Below are 15083 nucleotides of genomic sequence, written 5' to 3'. Positions count from 1 at the left end.
GATATTCCATTTTAATATCATATATAGATACATATCCACTATGTGATAATAAGCCATATCCTGTCTACTTCATGTAGTAAGCAGCACGCACCCATCTTCCTCCCCTTGTTGCCCAAAAGTGAAGTGAACCAAGATGAGCTGGGAGAAACGGCGGACACCAAGAATCTTTCTGAAAGGGGCGGACATTGTTCACATTAATTTAAAACCCCCGTCACACTATTAGGACTGTCGATCAAACTCCAATAAAGCATAATTTTTCAAATTTAGTCTCATGCATAGCCAAGCATAAAACATCTCCTTCACTTTGGAATCAACCATTGTACTGTCTTCACTATGAGCAGGCGTGGCCCACTGGGACTCGCGGTAGTGCTGGAAACGGTTGGTTGGTCGTACCTTTTAGGCTAATCAGCACCTTTTTGAAAGAGAGAAAGTGTGTGTTTGTGTGTGTGTGTGTGTGTGTGTGTGTGTGTGTGTGTGTGTGTGTGTGAAAGAAAACTCCAGACATTAAAAACTGCTGCGGTAAAACCTCATCGCGTAAAATAAATCCAAACTATGTCATAATGTAAATTTACATTCCTGTCTACCTGGCCCCAGTTACTCACTGTTCAAAAAAAAAAGACACAAGACGGCACCATTCGTTAGTCTCAGCCCTGTTCTATGAACCGTACCCCTTTAAAATGAGAACCATGCAAATGCATTTCCTGTTGACATCAAGATGCTACGAGAGGGGACTGTAGTGTTCGGGATAGAGACATTTCATATCTTCATCCTTGAGTGATTAGTGACAAACCTGGGTGTGACTGAATGTGTGTTTTCTGTATATATTTAAGGGTTCAGCTCAGTCTGGGATCAGGGTGGATCCTCAGCGATGGTCAGAAGAAGTGGGGCAGGAAATGAATGAGGACTGTGTGTACGTGTGTGTGTGCGTGTGTGTGTGCGTGTGTGTGTGCGTGTGCGTGTGTGTTCCTGTGTGTGTGCGTTAGAATCTGCTGGCCAGAGTTCAGCGAACGTGTGGTTGTAAGTAGTTTGCTCCGGTGACAGTGTTAGGATGTCAGTTTTGTTCTCGGCCTGTGTTGGTGTGAGTTCATGAACTGATGTTTATGTTAGGTGGGCAGAGTTGGAGTTCTGTGGGAGTGCGCCATGTCTCCTATAGGCCCTCAGTTGGAGGTTCACTGCCGCTCGAGCCAGACTGGGCGCGCTTGATGTACAGATTCAACAGCTTCAGCTGCGGACAGAAAAACAGACCGAGGATAGAGGTGTAAAAGTATGCGTATGAGGTTGAAAGGAAGTCATACATGATGAAAATCTGGATCGCAAGCCTGTTGGCTCAAAACTGTTTCATATTTTAGTTTCAATAGACACATTATAAAGATAGAAGTGCTATGATTTTGTATGAAATTACAACAAAAGATCACACTGGTTTCTCTCTAGAACACGTAAAAGGTGTTTACTCCCATATATTAACGTGTTCAAAACTGATTTAAACCTGTTAAAAATGTCATAACTTGGCGTGCAAACACATAAGAAGCTTGCATGATCACACGGATGAGAAACTACACATTTTGGGGCCAACTGGCTTGTGCTTAGTCCTCGTCTCAAATGTTGACAGGTCAGGTTACCTTGCTGCTGGAGAGTTGGTTGAGGTGCGGTTTGAGGTCCTCTCCGATCACTGCATAAATGGCCACCAAGCAGAACACACAGGCTTTCCTTACACTGCTCTCAGAGTTGTCGTAGCCCTGTTCAAACAGATACAATAGATTACAAACCTGCAGGACACTTTGTTCAAAACAAAGGAGTCATGTCAAGAGGTGCATTAGTTTTACCCACATAAAAACAACAATTACTATAACTTTTAATAAATAATATACCCACTATTATACTTTTAATAGTGCTGGATCATGACTTTCTGTCTGTATGTGTGCTACCTGTATGAGTCCTGGCACTATCTCAGGCAAGAGGCTCATCAGGCCCTCGCGGGGAACCCGCTCCACTACTTTGGTCTGCATCTTGATGGCAGCCAGGTTGATGGGGTAGTCGGCTGACTGGATAATGGGACACAACACCTTGACACACTGGTCTGGACTGATGGACAAGGCCAACATGGCTGCCGTCTCCTCTGCTGCTCGTACCACCTGCAGGAACACACACAAAGTTCATATGCGCTACAGCAGTCAACAAATAGTCTCAATTCAAATATATATTTGAATACTAAAAAAAAACAACAGCTATTAAAATATGAAAATCTATATTTGACTGAAAGGAAAAAAAAGCAGGACTACAGCGGCCGTCTACCTCGCGTGTGCATGACGAGTCACACAATGTCTTGTTCATTAATTGAAGGAATAAGAAATATTGAAATATCAACTGTAATGATGGCAGAGAAAACAGAGGCAGGGATTGTAATACTTGTCTTCACAGCCAGCATAACGTTATGTCATATAAACAGATCACGTGGCCATCAGCTGTGTGCTGGAGATCAGACTGGAGTGGTAACCACTGAATAGGTGGGTGAGTTGTACTTGCTATCGTCAGACGTTTGTACTATTTAAACAGAGAACATATGTTTTATATTGTGATATTTACTGGAAATTACATTTCAACAAACATAAAAGTAATTTTTGACATCCCTAATCAGTGTTGATGCTGTTAAACAATAAAGTAGGCAGAGATCACACTCAGTATGTAATCTGTACTAATTTGATCTGCTCATTGGAAATAAATATCATCAATTTATAATCATGTGGCAGATGTTTTTAGCCTGCTAAACACTTAGACTATTCATTCATAAACCAAGGAATAACATATAATTAATAATCTCTTCAACTCTCTGAAGTACTCATGATAAAAAAACAACGTACCTCCTTGTGGGGGTCTTTGTGAGCCTCCAGCGCCTTCATGATGGTGAGCTCTGCGTAGTTTTTGAACCTCCAGGGCTGCTTGCAGAGAATCTCCCTCAGCACCCGCAGAGCCAGCGTTCGGATCACATGCTGGGAGAATTACAAGGATGTTATTTGAAAAGAAAGACGTTAATGCGGTGGCCTATTTGCACACGGTTATCACAGAAAGGAAGCCGGCGTGTGTACCTCTCTGTCACCCATCGTTTCCAGCAGGAGCAGCAGGATGGTCTTGAAATGTTCGTCCCACACCTGCAGGGTGTTCTCGCGAATCAGCTTCAGCAGTTCGCACAGCGCCGTCTTCCTCTCCTCAATGCGCTCGTTGTGATTGGACAACTCTTTTAGCAGCTCGGCCACCAGCTCTGATTGGTCCAGGCTGCTGTCTGTTAAGAGACAATAGACAAGAACAAAAATAAACATGGGGCAATTATCGTATAATTAGTTTTGAGTGGTGCAGTGTGTCTGTGTGGTTCTGTCAGAATGTGTTTGTGTACCATCAGTGAGCTGCTCAGAGTCGTCCATGCTGGTGTCTTTGCGGCTGTGTTTGAAGGGAGAGTCTGAGAAGTGGTCGCGGGCCCCTCTGGGGCTGGACGACAGCAGGGGGGTGTTTAGGAGGGACGTCTTGTTGTCAAGAGCCATGCGGCCTCCATCCACAAAGTCTGACACTCTGCTGTCTATCCCGCTGTCACCCTGCAGATGAAAGAAAAAGAAAAAGTCCAACATTGTCACTGCAGTCCAAATCGTTTTTGCTTTCCCGAAAGAGAGGCAGCACCGACAAGATATATTCAGAAAGTTAAAATCAGTAAAAAAACATTACATTCGGTACAGCCAAAATGGCAGCAGTTACATTTTTGATGTTGAATTCATGTCTGCTATCACAGAATCCTGTATTTGGTCTGATCTGCTTTTCATGGCACAAACAAACTGAACCAGACCATCACAGCTTTCACACTGACGGAAAACAGACAAGCGGAATCCCTTTGACGTGCACTAAACAAGTTCGGTGTAAAAGCATCCTAAAAATGCTGGTCCGCACGCTGTGTCAGCAGGTGAAGAATGACAATGGTCAAAACAAAAGGAACACAGGCTCTCAGTTTAACGATCCGGATTTATTCCTCTGGATCACATCAAGGTACATGACCAGGAACATTTGGGTGACATTTGCTTTTTGTTGAAAGCATGTAGTTCTCAAGATGAGATAAAAAAATAAAAAATAAAAAAAAAACAGGGGTAGGCTGAACCCCCGCATTGAGAACTGGCGGAGGGTGAAGAGGGTTACGAAGCTTTTTTTTGTGTGTGTATATTTAACCTCAAACCACTAAATGCGTGGCAAACATAAGTGGTGGTTTGATGAGTCAGGTCACGTGTGTTGTGTTTGGCAGGCTGATGACATGTGGGCTGGTTAGATTTCAGATGCATCTCATGGGGAACATGTCAGGGGGGTCACACCTCTGTCCTCGAGTACAGCGTGTCCTTTAAAGCGGTAGGGGTTGCTGAGGGACTGCAAAGAGCTCACACAAAGTCATAAATCTGGACTGAACAACTGAACAAGAAGAGTAACTCAGCACTTGTGAAAATATTAAAGGGTTTGTTATTGTTGAGAAAATCCTCTCGGTGTGATTTTCATAATCATAACAGACAATACATATGATTTGTATCAGTGGCTCTGGGGGATTAAGTTCACAGCCATCCGTCTCATAAACGCTTAATGTATGCCTCTCAGTTCCCACACTGCAGGGGAGCGGTGCAACAGATCACATTTCAGGGTCACGTACAGTTAATGTAGCGAGCTATGTTTGTGCGTGTGTGTGTTTACACCTTTGCAAGTCATGGAAAACATGCTAAACAAGACAAGGGTCAAAACCCATTACTGTTTGAGTACCAAGTGAGAGACGTCTGGAGCTTCGGAGAGCAAAAACTCTCTCTCCAAAAGTTAACAGCGAATACTTTGTCAGATCTCGTTTACTATTGGTTGATCAGACATTTTCCGATTTAAATTATAACTTTGACAAATTTGTAAGGTCACGGTATGTAAAATTGCACTTAAACCAAAAGGTGTTCCCAAGAATTACAGAAAAAATTAACTATTTACTTCACAAAAAATGTAACAAAATGTGTACCACTGTGGCAACGGTTTTGTCAAGGCAGAATTAAACAGCTTAAAAAGAATAAGGTATCGACAAATCAGTTTTGCTATTGTTCCCAAAAAAAAAAGCATAATTCTGACAGCAGCGTTTTAAAAACATTTTAAAAACATGTCATAAATCAATTGCTATGGCAACACTGAGCAAGTTAATTGATTAATCAACTTAGATTTCAGTCAGCATCAATGCACGACACTCTATATGAACTGTTGCCCACAACAGGGAATCAAAGTTAATTGAGGAACTGATTGAACATCGCTACCACTTTCCACAACGCCTCTAAATTATATTTGCAGCAGCGTTCTGCTCAAAAAATATTGTCGGATGACAACAGTTGGCTCCTTACAACAAGCAAAAAATGAAGTGTGAAACTAGCTTTGTGGTGTTTCATGATGGAAGTCCTAGAAGTTGGCAGCTTGGTCGCTTTTACGTGCGTGTGAATCTTGGCTGCTATGCTTCACACAAACCTCTGTAAATGTTTCACATTTGTTTTCACTCAAGGTCATCTCATCCCCAGAAAATGTCACAGTATGTAAAACTGCACTTAAACCAAAAGATGTTGTCAAGAATTACAGAAAAAAAAAAACGTATTTTCTTCGCAAAAATATTTTACATAAGCAACTGTAAGGCTCCACATCAGCCTGGACACATACCAGAGTACACTTGCGTAAACACAGACTACATCCATCAGTCTGCTCCACTCACCTCCTCTCCCTCCCGCCGGTGCACCGGTTCATTCATGTCCTCTTGGCTGCGGACGCTGAAGTTCTGGATCGCCTCAGTAACACCTTTCAGTGAGCTGTAGATGTCCTCTGAGTTCATGTTTTCTGTGTCGTAGTCAAATGCACTATACACACAAACGAAAGAAAAAGGGCACTGAACCAGGGCTGCATGATTTAAGCAAGTGAGTCTTCAAACTGTCAACAAACATTCCCCCACGTTTGGAACATACTTCATATGGCGTAACATGGGCTTATTGAGATAAAAGGGATAAGTAGATGACCAACATTTTTATTAAAACAACAAAAACTGTACAGACGGAGAAAAAGAGGCAGCACACGAGGTGCCGATAACTGTAATAGAGATCATGTCAATAATACACATTTGATAATATTGTGTCAATAATTCAAAAGCCTCTTAAATCAGACGTTTGTACAGTTATGGTTACACAGTCTACGCCACTCAAATTTGTATTGTAATTTAATTGCCAAAAGAGAAAAAAAATGCACAATAAACAAAGTTTATTCAAAAAATAAATTGTTATCTGGAATTATCTTGGTGTGATAATCGTATAGTGAAGATCTGATATTGTGACAGTCCTACAGCCCACTGAGGCCCACTGTAACTAATGTTTTTTAATCCATATACACATCTGTAGACTTTACTCTTGTCTTCTGTGTACATATTGTCCTGTCTTCATGCTAATATGGCAATTATTGTTAGATTTTCCAAGTGTGCGTGAGTGTTACCTTGGTGAGGGGGTGTTATGGGAAGTGTTGGTGGGCGATGTGACCGGGCTGGCCCAGCTTGCTGGGGATCGGGGGGTGTGGCGTGTGAGAGGGCTGCCCATTGGTGCCTGAGGATGTGACAAAGAATACATAAATCAGGTTTAGTTAGAAACAAGTATGCTATAAATGCTGCACTATAATGATTCACAACCATAGTGTACCATGTGTGTCCAAAACACCCCCTTTGTTACCTGTGCAGCGTTGCCAGTGTTCTTCAGATGGTTTTGAAGCAGCTTGGTGGCTCCGTCCTGGAAGGTTTTGGGCAGAGCTGCCAGCAGCATTGTGAACTCTGGAGTGTTGAGCTGGAACAGTGAGATTAACACCGACTGGGCAGCCTGCAGCACACAAAATACATCCCTCTTAGTCAGAAAGACTTGGAATCGCTATCGTCTTTTCCTGTGCTTGTGTGCATTAGTAAATCAAAGGGTGTGATAGTGCGTTCCAATATCACGAGAATGAACTATGGGAATAATGTTTTGAGCTGGTGGAGGTTTGTGTGTTAGCACCTTTCTGACGTCAGAGCTCTTGGGTTCAGTCGTCCAGGTGATGATGCGGGAGATGGCGAGCCGAGTCTCACTGGAGTTCACAAAGTCCGGAGCTTCCATCTGTAACGTCAGTGTGTCGATGTACTTCAAAATGGCCACCTTCACCTGTAATACAACAAGGTGCATACATACACAACTCATTAGTAAGTTGACTGATGACAAAGATACCGCATGGCCAACATTCACCTGCAAAAACATGAACAGAGGAACAACACAACTACAAACACACACACGCATGACCACCAATGTTCACAGACAACATGAACAACCGCAGCAGATTGTGTATCTCTTGCAGGTCTGAAAATCAAATGATCTGATGAATCAGTGAGGGAAGAGCAAACTACAATCAAGGTGCACTACTGCATCATGTGGGAAAACAAACCACTCAAAAAGAAAAGCGATGACAAAACAAAGGAACCGATAAAAGCAAACATTCACCACAGGCCCCGAAACGCCACAACAACTGACTCCTGCCCTGATTTTCTTCCATCTCTTTCCATATGCACCTCAAGGACCAGAAACTGCCTCCAAATCACTGAGCAGCATGGCGCGCGCCAAATAATTGCTCCCCCCGGAGCGCACTGACCTGGGAGGACTGGCTCCAGGCTGCGGCCTGCTCGTCTAGAGAGCAGACGTGGCGCCGCGCTCTGGGGGGGAACAATTTTACCCCGGACCCTCCCCTGCCTCGCCCGCAACACGAGCTCCGTACAGGCTTCAGAGAGAAAGAGGAGAATCACCGCGTCAACCAACGGAGAAAGAAAGGGAGACGAGGACAGGGGAGGGCAGACAAGAGAGGAAAAGGGAGCAGAGGGAGGTGGGAGGGTGCAGAGAGTTTAAGAGGAGTAAAAAGATTGGAAAGTAGGCGTGGGCGATATTTACATTTTATGATGCTATTCTGAAAATCTGTAATATACAATGTAATCATTCAGGCCACATGATGGCAGCAAAGAGCTGTGATGCCTTGTTAATCAATTAAAAAACAGTAGTTTATGAAGCTTCATGCAACAGTTTGTAGGATGGACAATGACTGCTAAAATGCTCAACATTGTATTAACATCCTTATAATGTAATGTATATATAGTATACTTGCAACATGACTTGATCTTGCAAGTCACCTCGGGCAGTATCTTTAGGGTGTTGCTTTTTTACTGTGTGATGTTGAGAACTTTATCTGAAAAACTGCTTACAGATAAAACAAGCAGATCCAATCCAGTGAATTGTATATCAGAAAAATCCAGGTACTTCATCACGTTTGCAAAAATCCTGTAATTCCAAGATGATCACAGTGATCATAGTATATATCGTCATATTGCTGTGAGGTCACGATGAGCCAGCAGACTCTCAGTACAATGTTTTATGACTATCAGGAGATTCCTCAGGTCACAGAGTTGGTCCACGATCCCAAACTGTGCTTTAAGTGGACACTTCTTCTGACTACATGGGATTTGTGACTATAAAAACAACGGCTGACAGCAATAATAAAAAGCAACAGCGAGCAATCTCTTAAATGACAGATGTTAAAGAAAACGTTTATTTCTGTAAACGGGTGAAATTGTGATGCGGTAAACCCACATGCCCAAGCCCAGAGGAATAGAAAAACTGGTAGGGAATGAAAAAGTCGTGAGAATGGGGCAAAATAGCGGGCAGAGCGGTAAAGAGATAAAGGGGAAAGGAGAGCGAGGAGGAATGAAGTAAGTAGTCGGGGGCTAGGTGATACTGGTGAGGCGAGAAGTTGCCCCAACAGAAGGTTAGCGAGGAAAGTACGAGATGATGAATAAGAAGTTAGAGGAGGAAAGCCTGCGAGCAAAAAGCCAGTGGAGAAGCGAGATCAATCGCTGTCCAATCACAGCCCAGGATTAAGGGTTTTCGGCAGGCATGAGGTCAGTACAGCAGTTACCATGGTTACACAATCCTTAAATTGCCAGCCTTATAAACCATCCTTCCCGCTCAGCCCCCTCCTCTACTCAGGCCTTCACACACTCCGCTCTCTTCCACACCGCTCTCTTCCACACACACACACACACACACACTTTACCTTGAGGTTGGGTGTCTGTGTCTGGTCCACAGTAAACCTCATGAGAATAGTAAACTGAAGGTCATTGGGGAAAGACTCTCTGTCAGAGGGGAAAAAAACATGGACATTTCCAGCGGAAACACATGTCATTAGTAAAATGACATGTTAATACAAAAAGTCAGAGTAAACAATGCAGCAGTGTTAATACAATATTCAGATTATTTGGTAATCAGTGCATTAACTTAACACAGCAACAGTTTCACTGGAACTAATTAGGAAGTGTCCGTTATCAGAAATGAACGGACACCTTGCAGCCAATCAGAATCGACCCTGACCAAGGTATAAGTAACAAATAATCTCAGCACAAAGTAGTAGGTTGACCGTTGACCTAAATTACTTTGTTCTGCGTACTATTTTTAAAGGTTAGGGTACTTTTGTACCCATGGATCAAGAACATATATGCCCTAATGTCAGTCTGAACTGTGATAGTGTGCCACTCACCGTGTGACATCCAGGGCTCTCTGAACTTTGGCCTGTACGGAGCCCAGCAGGTCAGCTCCCATCTTCTTCAGCAGCTGTGTGAGCAGAACGAACAACCAGTCCTGCAGATCTTCCTTATGGACCTGGATGAAATCTACCAGCGTCTCCAGGAACATACTGAACACCTAAACACACACACACAGTTTGGGTCACACAATGACTCAATCACTCAACAATTCACACGTTTCATACACACATGCATGCATAACATGCATACAAGTTGTCCTGCATTCACAGTATTATTACAGGATATAATAGGAGGTTATGCTGAAGTATTGTGTGAGAGTAGCATTAGTTTCCATTGGGAAGTTAGTGGTTATTCACTCATTATTGCAGCAGCACACTTTGATTCCCAATCACTAATTCAACTTAAATCACTTAAATCATCAAATTATTAATAATAATATTAGAAGACAACCAAAAATGAGACAGTTAATTACTGAACAAGAATCAACAAACACCAATCAGACTGCTTGTGGTCCCCAGGAAAGTGTAGTTACGAGCAACCGTATGTGAGGGAGGTTAGTGAGTGAGATTTTCATCCAAACACAATGTGTAAATACAGTAACACTGATTGGCCAAACTTACTCTCTACAGAGAGTTCCAGAGTGAGGTGGCATGGGGGAGAGAGAGACACATCCGTTAGCATCCTGACAAAGAATACCTGAATGAACTCAGCGGCCGTGGGCACGCTAGAAATCTTGACTTTCAGTCGACACTTTCAATCCAACATTTGCAAAAATGAAAAAAGAGGCAAATAAATAAGAGCAACAACGTTTATTAAAATGTAAAGTGGTGTTTGGTGCACACTAGGAAAGATAACAGAGAGACGTTGAAAAACAAGGGGGATGAGAAAGAAGTGAGGATGGTGTGGAATAGATAGATGGAGGCAGGGAAATGGATCCAGGGTGAGATGCAGTACCTTGAAGGAGGCTGAGCTTATACCGGATTCTGCCGTGCCGTACACTCTGCCGGAATCTCGCTGAAATTCATCAAATCGTCAAACGTCATACGAGGGGGATGGGGCGGGGCTCACACATCTTACGACATGTGTGAGACAACGGGCACTCAAAAACGCCGAAAGAAAAGTGGCAATGTTAGAGAGGACGAAACGCAGCTGGTTAGTCAGAAAGAGAGGAGCTGGCAGTCCAAGTATAAGTATATATAATATATATATATATATATATTTAAGTGCATCTGAGTGTGTGTGCGGTCAGTGTCGTCGCTTCAGATTGCAGAGAGGGAGGGCAAAGAGAGTGAGCACCAGTGAATGCAGTGAGCACAGCCAGTGGATCGGCTGCAGTGACAGAGCAATCCCACAAGGCGGCGGAGAGGTGTGAGGTCACACGTAAACTCAGGCGTGACATGCCGTTAGAAAACAGTCCATCACACACTCTGCATGCCTGTGATTATGTTTGAGTGTGAATATCCATGTGATTGTACAACTAGGAATATAGTTTGACTTGTTTATCCGGTCTTTAATATTAAACTTATTTAAAAAAACTATTTTACGTCCGAGTGTTGAAATGTGCCTGTGTGTAAACAAAGAGATTTTTGTGTTTGTTTGGCAGAATCCGGTACAGTGAAGGTTGGTAGGGGTAAACAAAATACTTGGAATCCAAATAAAAAAAAGTGAGTGAGTGAATGATGAATCTATTTGGCATGATATCGTCAATGAGTGTGTGCGTTTTTGTGCGAGTACTTGCGCTGTATGCACTCATACCTTACTGTGAGGGTCTGCAAACATCCTGGTGAAGATTTCACAAAGCCTCTTCAGCTCTACCCGACTGCAGATCATAAACAAACAGTTAGAATAACATCAACAGTCAATTTAATCGTTGAAAACACAACTGCTTGTTCTGTGGCTGACCTGAGGGTGCGTTGGTTCTTCAGCAGCGCCTGTAGACCCAAAAGCCCTTCCTTCCTCGCTGACCAGTTGGTACTGGCACAGCGGTTCAGCACCTGGAAAGAACCACAAAGACCTGTTGAGACTTCTTTGTAGGCACTAAGAAAACAATAATATTAAGAAGTACTGAATGAACTTAACAGTACTCGTGTCTGCCTGGATAAAAGACAAGATGCGCTATAATGCTGTTCAGTTATGTACAGTGTTCAAACAAATTTTGACCAATGGATTTCCATGACTTTTCCACCACTTTAAACCATGTCATGTATGTATGCCTGCTTATATTCGGAGCGTCTTTTTTTTAAAAGCATATTAATTATTTCAAACTCAGCGTAAATGAACACATGAATATAACACATTTCCATGACTTTTCCAAAACCTTTGGGATTTTATTTTTTTCAAGGACTTTTCCAGGCCTGGAAATAACCATTTTAAAATTCCATTTTCCAGGTATCCATGACCCTAAGAACTCTGTATGTAGTTTAAGAACGTGTCTTTTTGATGCGTGTTGTTTAGCCTAATGACTATATGGCTGCTGTTTCTGCCAACCTCAGCTACGTCTTCTGTCTGTCTCATGTAGGTGGGGATGGCTCCTCCGTTCCTGGAGCTGTAGGACCTCTCCGAACAGGCGCTGGATGCGTCGCTGTTAGCGTCATCATCAGAGTACATGCCGTAGTTTTCATATCGCCGCCGTGCTGGCTTCTTCTGCGGGTGGAGGACAGAAATCCAAAGGAGATGAAATTAAGCTGAAAATGAAGACGGGAAGAGTAATACCAGGCACAGGCAGAAAACATGCACTCACACACCTGCTTTATTGAGCACAAACACAGCTAAACACACACACACACACACACACACACACACACACACACACACACAGGTAAGAGGCAGGAGAAGAAGCTGACCTTGGACCGCATGTCTCCCAACAGCTGACAGCGTTAAACAGAGGTAGAACCAGGGGTTAGTCAACACACACACACACAAAATCCAGGAGATGTGAGCTGCATATGGTGACATCTTACTGAAATGTGAGCAGAGATATTATGTGTTTATATGTGTATGTGTAGTACGTGTTTTAATACCAGAGCATCTGCAAGAGCCTCTTCTACGTCTGAGCCTGGGTTGAGGACCCTCATGGCACTCACTGAAGAAGAGAGACGACTGGACTGGCTGATGCCAAGACCTGATCCTAGAGAGAATTAGATGGATAGAAAGAGTGGAAGTAAGAGAGAATAAATGTTAGACTTGAGACCAAAGATCGGCAACTTCCTTCTCTCACTCGTCCACTGATGATCCACCATTCTCCTCATCATCCACTCTCAACCCACACACACTACATTTCCCATGAGCCAACCCTATAACGTTGATGAGATGACTTGTTAGGTGACATTGCAGGTGCTGTTGGGGGAGAAAGTATGATTGACAGAAAACACGGAGGAACATGTCGGCCTTGCAGGAAAAGGGCGGAGCTAAATAAAGAAAACAAAATGGTAAAACTGGGAGAATGGTTGTCAACTGGAAACTTAAATGGGCGGAAACATGCAATTCCACTGGAAGGTTCGACATCCTGGAGCAGAATATAAAAATACATAAATAAAAAGTGGCTGATGGACAAGAAGAGAGAAAAACACAAATAATAAAAGGAGAAGATGCTTGGCACTAAAGAGAACAAAAAGAAAAGAGGTGAGCGAACGAACACAAATTAAGGCGACGTGGGTGGGTGAGGTACGGAGAAGTAGATGTACTCAGCCTTCACCTGCAGCCCCAAAAACATCAGGTGTGTGAAGAGCTCCGGTGGAGCGAGAGTAGCTCCGCGTTGCTGCAACCAAGATTAAAACACACATACAGAGTTTAACACTCGCGCACGCACACACACAAGAGACAAACACACACGCGACCCTTACACACAGATCGAACAAGGTGTGAGAGTGGAAAGAAAGGCTGAAAAACATGCATGCGATTGTTTTTCGGATTTTAAATCACCCTCAACTTTTTTATACCGTTGGGATTTAGTTGAAATCAGACACTGAATGTAAATCAAAGCCTATGTTTCCTTTATTTGAGCGAACTTAATGTATACAAAAAGATTTCTCGTCTCTTGAGTTCACTCGTCATCCCTCCTGGGTTATCGGTCTACAACTGCTACTCACCAAGCGGTGTGAAGGAGCGAACGGGGCTCGTGTCGCGGCTGCTGTCCCTGCTGGCCTCTCTGCTGCAGCCCTGACTCATACTGGGCCGAGGGATACGACTGCCCCGAGCTAAGGTCACCCGGGTTACAACACCGCACCGCAGCAGAGGGAAACAGGGGAAGGAGGAGCAGCGGAGGGAAGAGAAGTGGTAGTAAGAACACAGGACAAGGGGAAGGGACATCAAAAAAGACAACAAAAAGACAAAGAAGAAAGACAAACATGAGCAGTGACAAAAGAGAGAGAGAGGGGACGGTACATGGATAAAGACATGAATAAGACAGAGCAGGCAAAAGTGACCGACTGAGAGAAACGAGAGAATACGAGCACCGGTCCACCGGCTCACAGGGAGCATCTCAACAGATTTGAGTCACTTCCTATTTGGGATTTTCATGCAAGGTCTAATCGTTTCAGCTCGTCTATAAAATGTCTACAAATACTGCATCCATCAAAAGCTCCCCAAAACTTATTTAAATTGATTTGCACAACTAAGAGTCACATATTACATGTGGGGTCAATATTATAGTTTAATTTTATGTTGAATTACTAATTGTCTCAGCTCAAGTTGAGATGCACCCGAGAGAAGCACAGGACTGCTGCACTCATGTTTAAATGAAACAAACAAAGTCTCATAATCACGTGCACTCGGGCCATCACCCTGCAGGTTGCACACAAACACACAGAACCGACAAGGAAGTGATTTGAGATGAATTAAGCCATCAAGGGATGGGCTAGGGGAGGATCTGCTTTTTCATCCAGTAGCATCGCAATCAACTTCACTGTTCATTGCTCATGTTTGTCAGCTTCAGCATCTAGCCAGCCAAACAGGGTTAATCACAGCCTGCCAGGGGGTTACAAAGCCCTGAAGCAGCTTCGCTGATCCCGCTAGAAGGCTCATTTATCAGCCACTCACAACAGGTTAGTAAAGACAGGGAGGTTCTGCTGATCATGGGCACCCATCACCATAACAGAGCAGCCATAAAGCCAGAGGCCGGTTAGAGAGGATCGCTCTATGAGGCTTGATGGTGGGATTGGGATTGTGAGATTTGTAGTGAAGGATGGAGATAAACGAGGGATGATTTTAAATTGAGAATAGATGGATTGAGGTCAACAGATGGATAGTAGAATGGTCTGGTCGAGGTCGGAGCCTTACCTCCTCTGCTTGCTCCGTTGTAGATGGAACTAATGCTGGAAGGAGCTACAGGACAGAAGCACCAGGGGCAGGAAGAAAAGAGGAAAGGGAGCAGGAGGGGGGGAAAAGTTGAGATCCAAGTGTACGTGGACGATTGTGTGTGCTGCTTCTAAGGGACCATTGAGTGTCTGAGGAGTTTTATCACCAAACCATC

At 43.5% G+C, this 15083-nt stretch overlaps 1 protein-coding gene across 1 annotated transcript in view; it reads right to left on the bottom strand.

Moving 5' to 3' along the window:
• Window positions 1-632: 632 nt before the first annotated feature.
• The window catches only part of clasp2 (cytoplasmic linker associated protein 2), a gene marked incomplete at its 5' end in the record, with an annotated part of 53555 nt that continues 39104 nt past the window's right edge, over window positions 633-15083 (bottom strand). The window contains 20 exons of the mRNA XM_079232222.1: window positions 633-1225; window positions 1620-1736; window positions 1926-2132; window positions 2859-2987; window positions 3084-3277; window positions 3389-3584; window positions 5744-5885; window positions 6508-6614; window positions 6738-6881; window positions 7053-7196; window positions 9127-9205; window positions 9607-9770; window positions 10568-10627; window positions 11369-11432; window positions 11516-11607; window positions 12101-12256; window positions 12622-12740; window positions 13308-13370; window positions 13702-13809; window positions 14891-14935. Coding sequence (XP_079088348.1) covers window positions 1148-1225; window positions 1620-1736; window positions 1926-2132; window positions 2859-2987; window positions 3084-3277; window positions 3389-3584; window positions 5744-5885; window positions 6508-6614; window positions 6738-6881; window positions 7053-7196; window positions 9127-9205; window positions 9607-9770; window positions 10568-10627; window positions 11369-11432; window positions 11516-11607; window positions 12101-12256; window positions 12622-12740; window positions 13308-13370; window positions 13702-13809; window positions 14891-14935 — 2408 coding nt within the window. The 3' untranslated portion in view covers window positions 633-1147. The remainder of the gene's footprint in view (window positions 1226-1619; window positions 1737-1925; window positions 2133-2858; window positions 2988-3083; window positions 3278-3388; window positions 3585-5743; window positions 5886-6507; window positions 6615-6737; window positions 6882-7052; window positions 7197-9126; window positions 9206-9606; window positions 9771-10567; window positions 10628-11368; window positions 11433-11515; window positions 11608-12100; window positions 12257-12621; window positions 12741-13307; window positions 13371-13701; window positions 13810-14890; window positions 14936-15083) is intronic.

This window comes from Taurulus bubalis (genome assembly GCF_910589615.1).
Source record: "Taurulus bubalis genome assembly, chromosome: 16".
Lineage (NCBI taxonomy): Eukaryota > Metazoa > Chordata > Actinopteri > Perciformes > Cottidae > Taurulus > Taurulus bubalis.
Note: the sequence above shows the minus strand (reverse complement) of the source record. Positions and strands in the feature narration are given on the sequence as shown.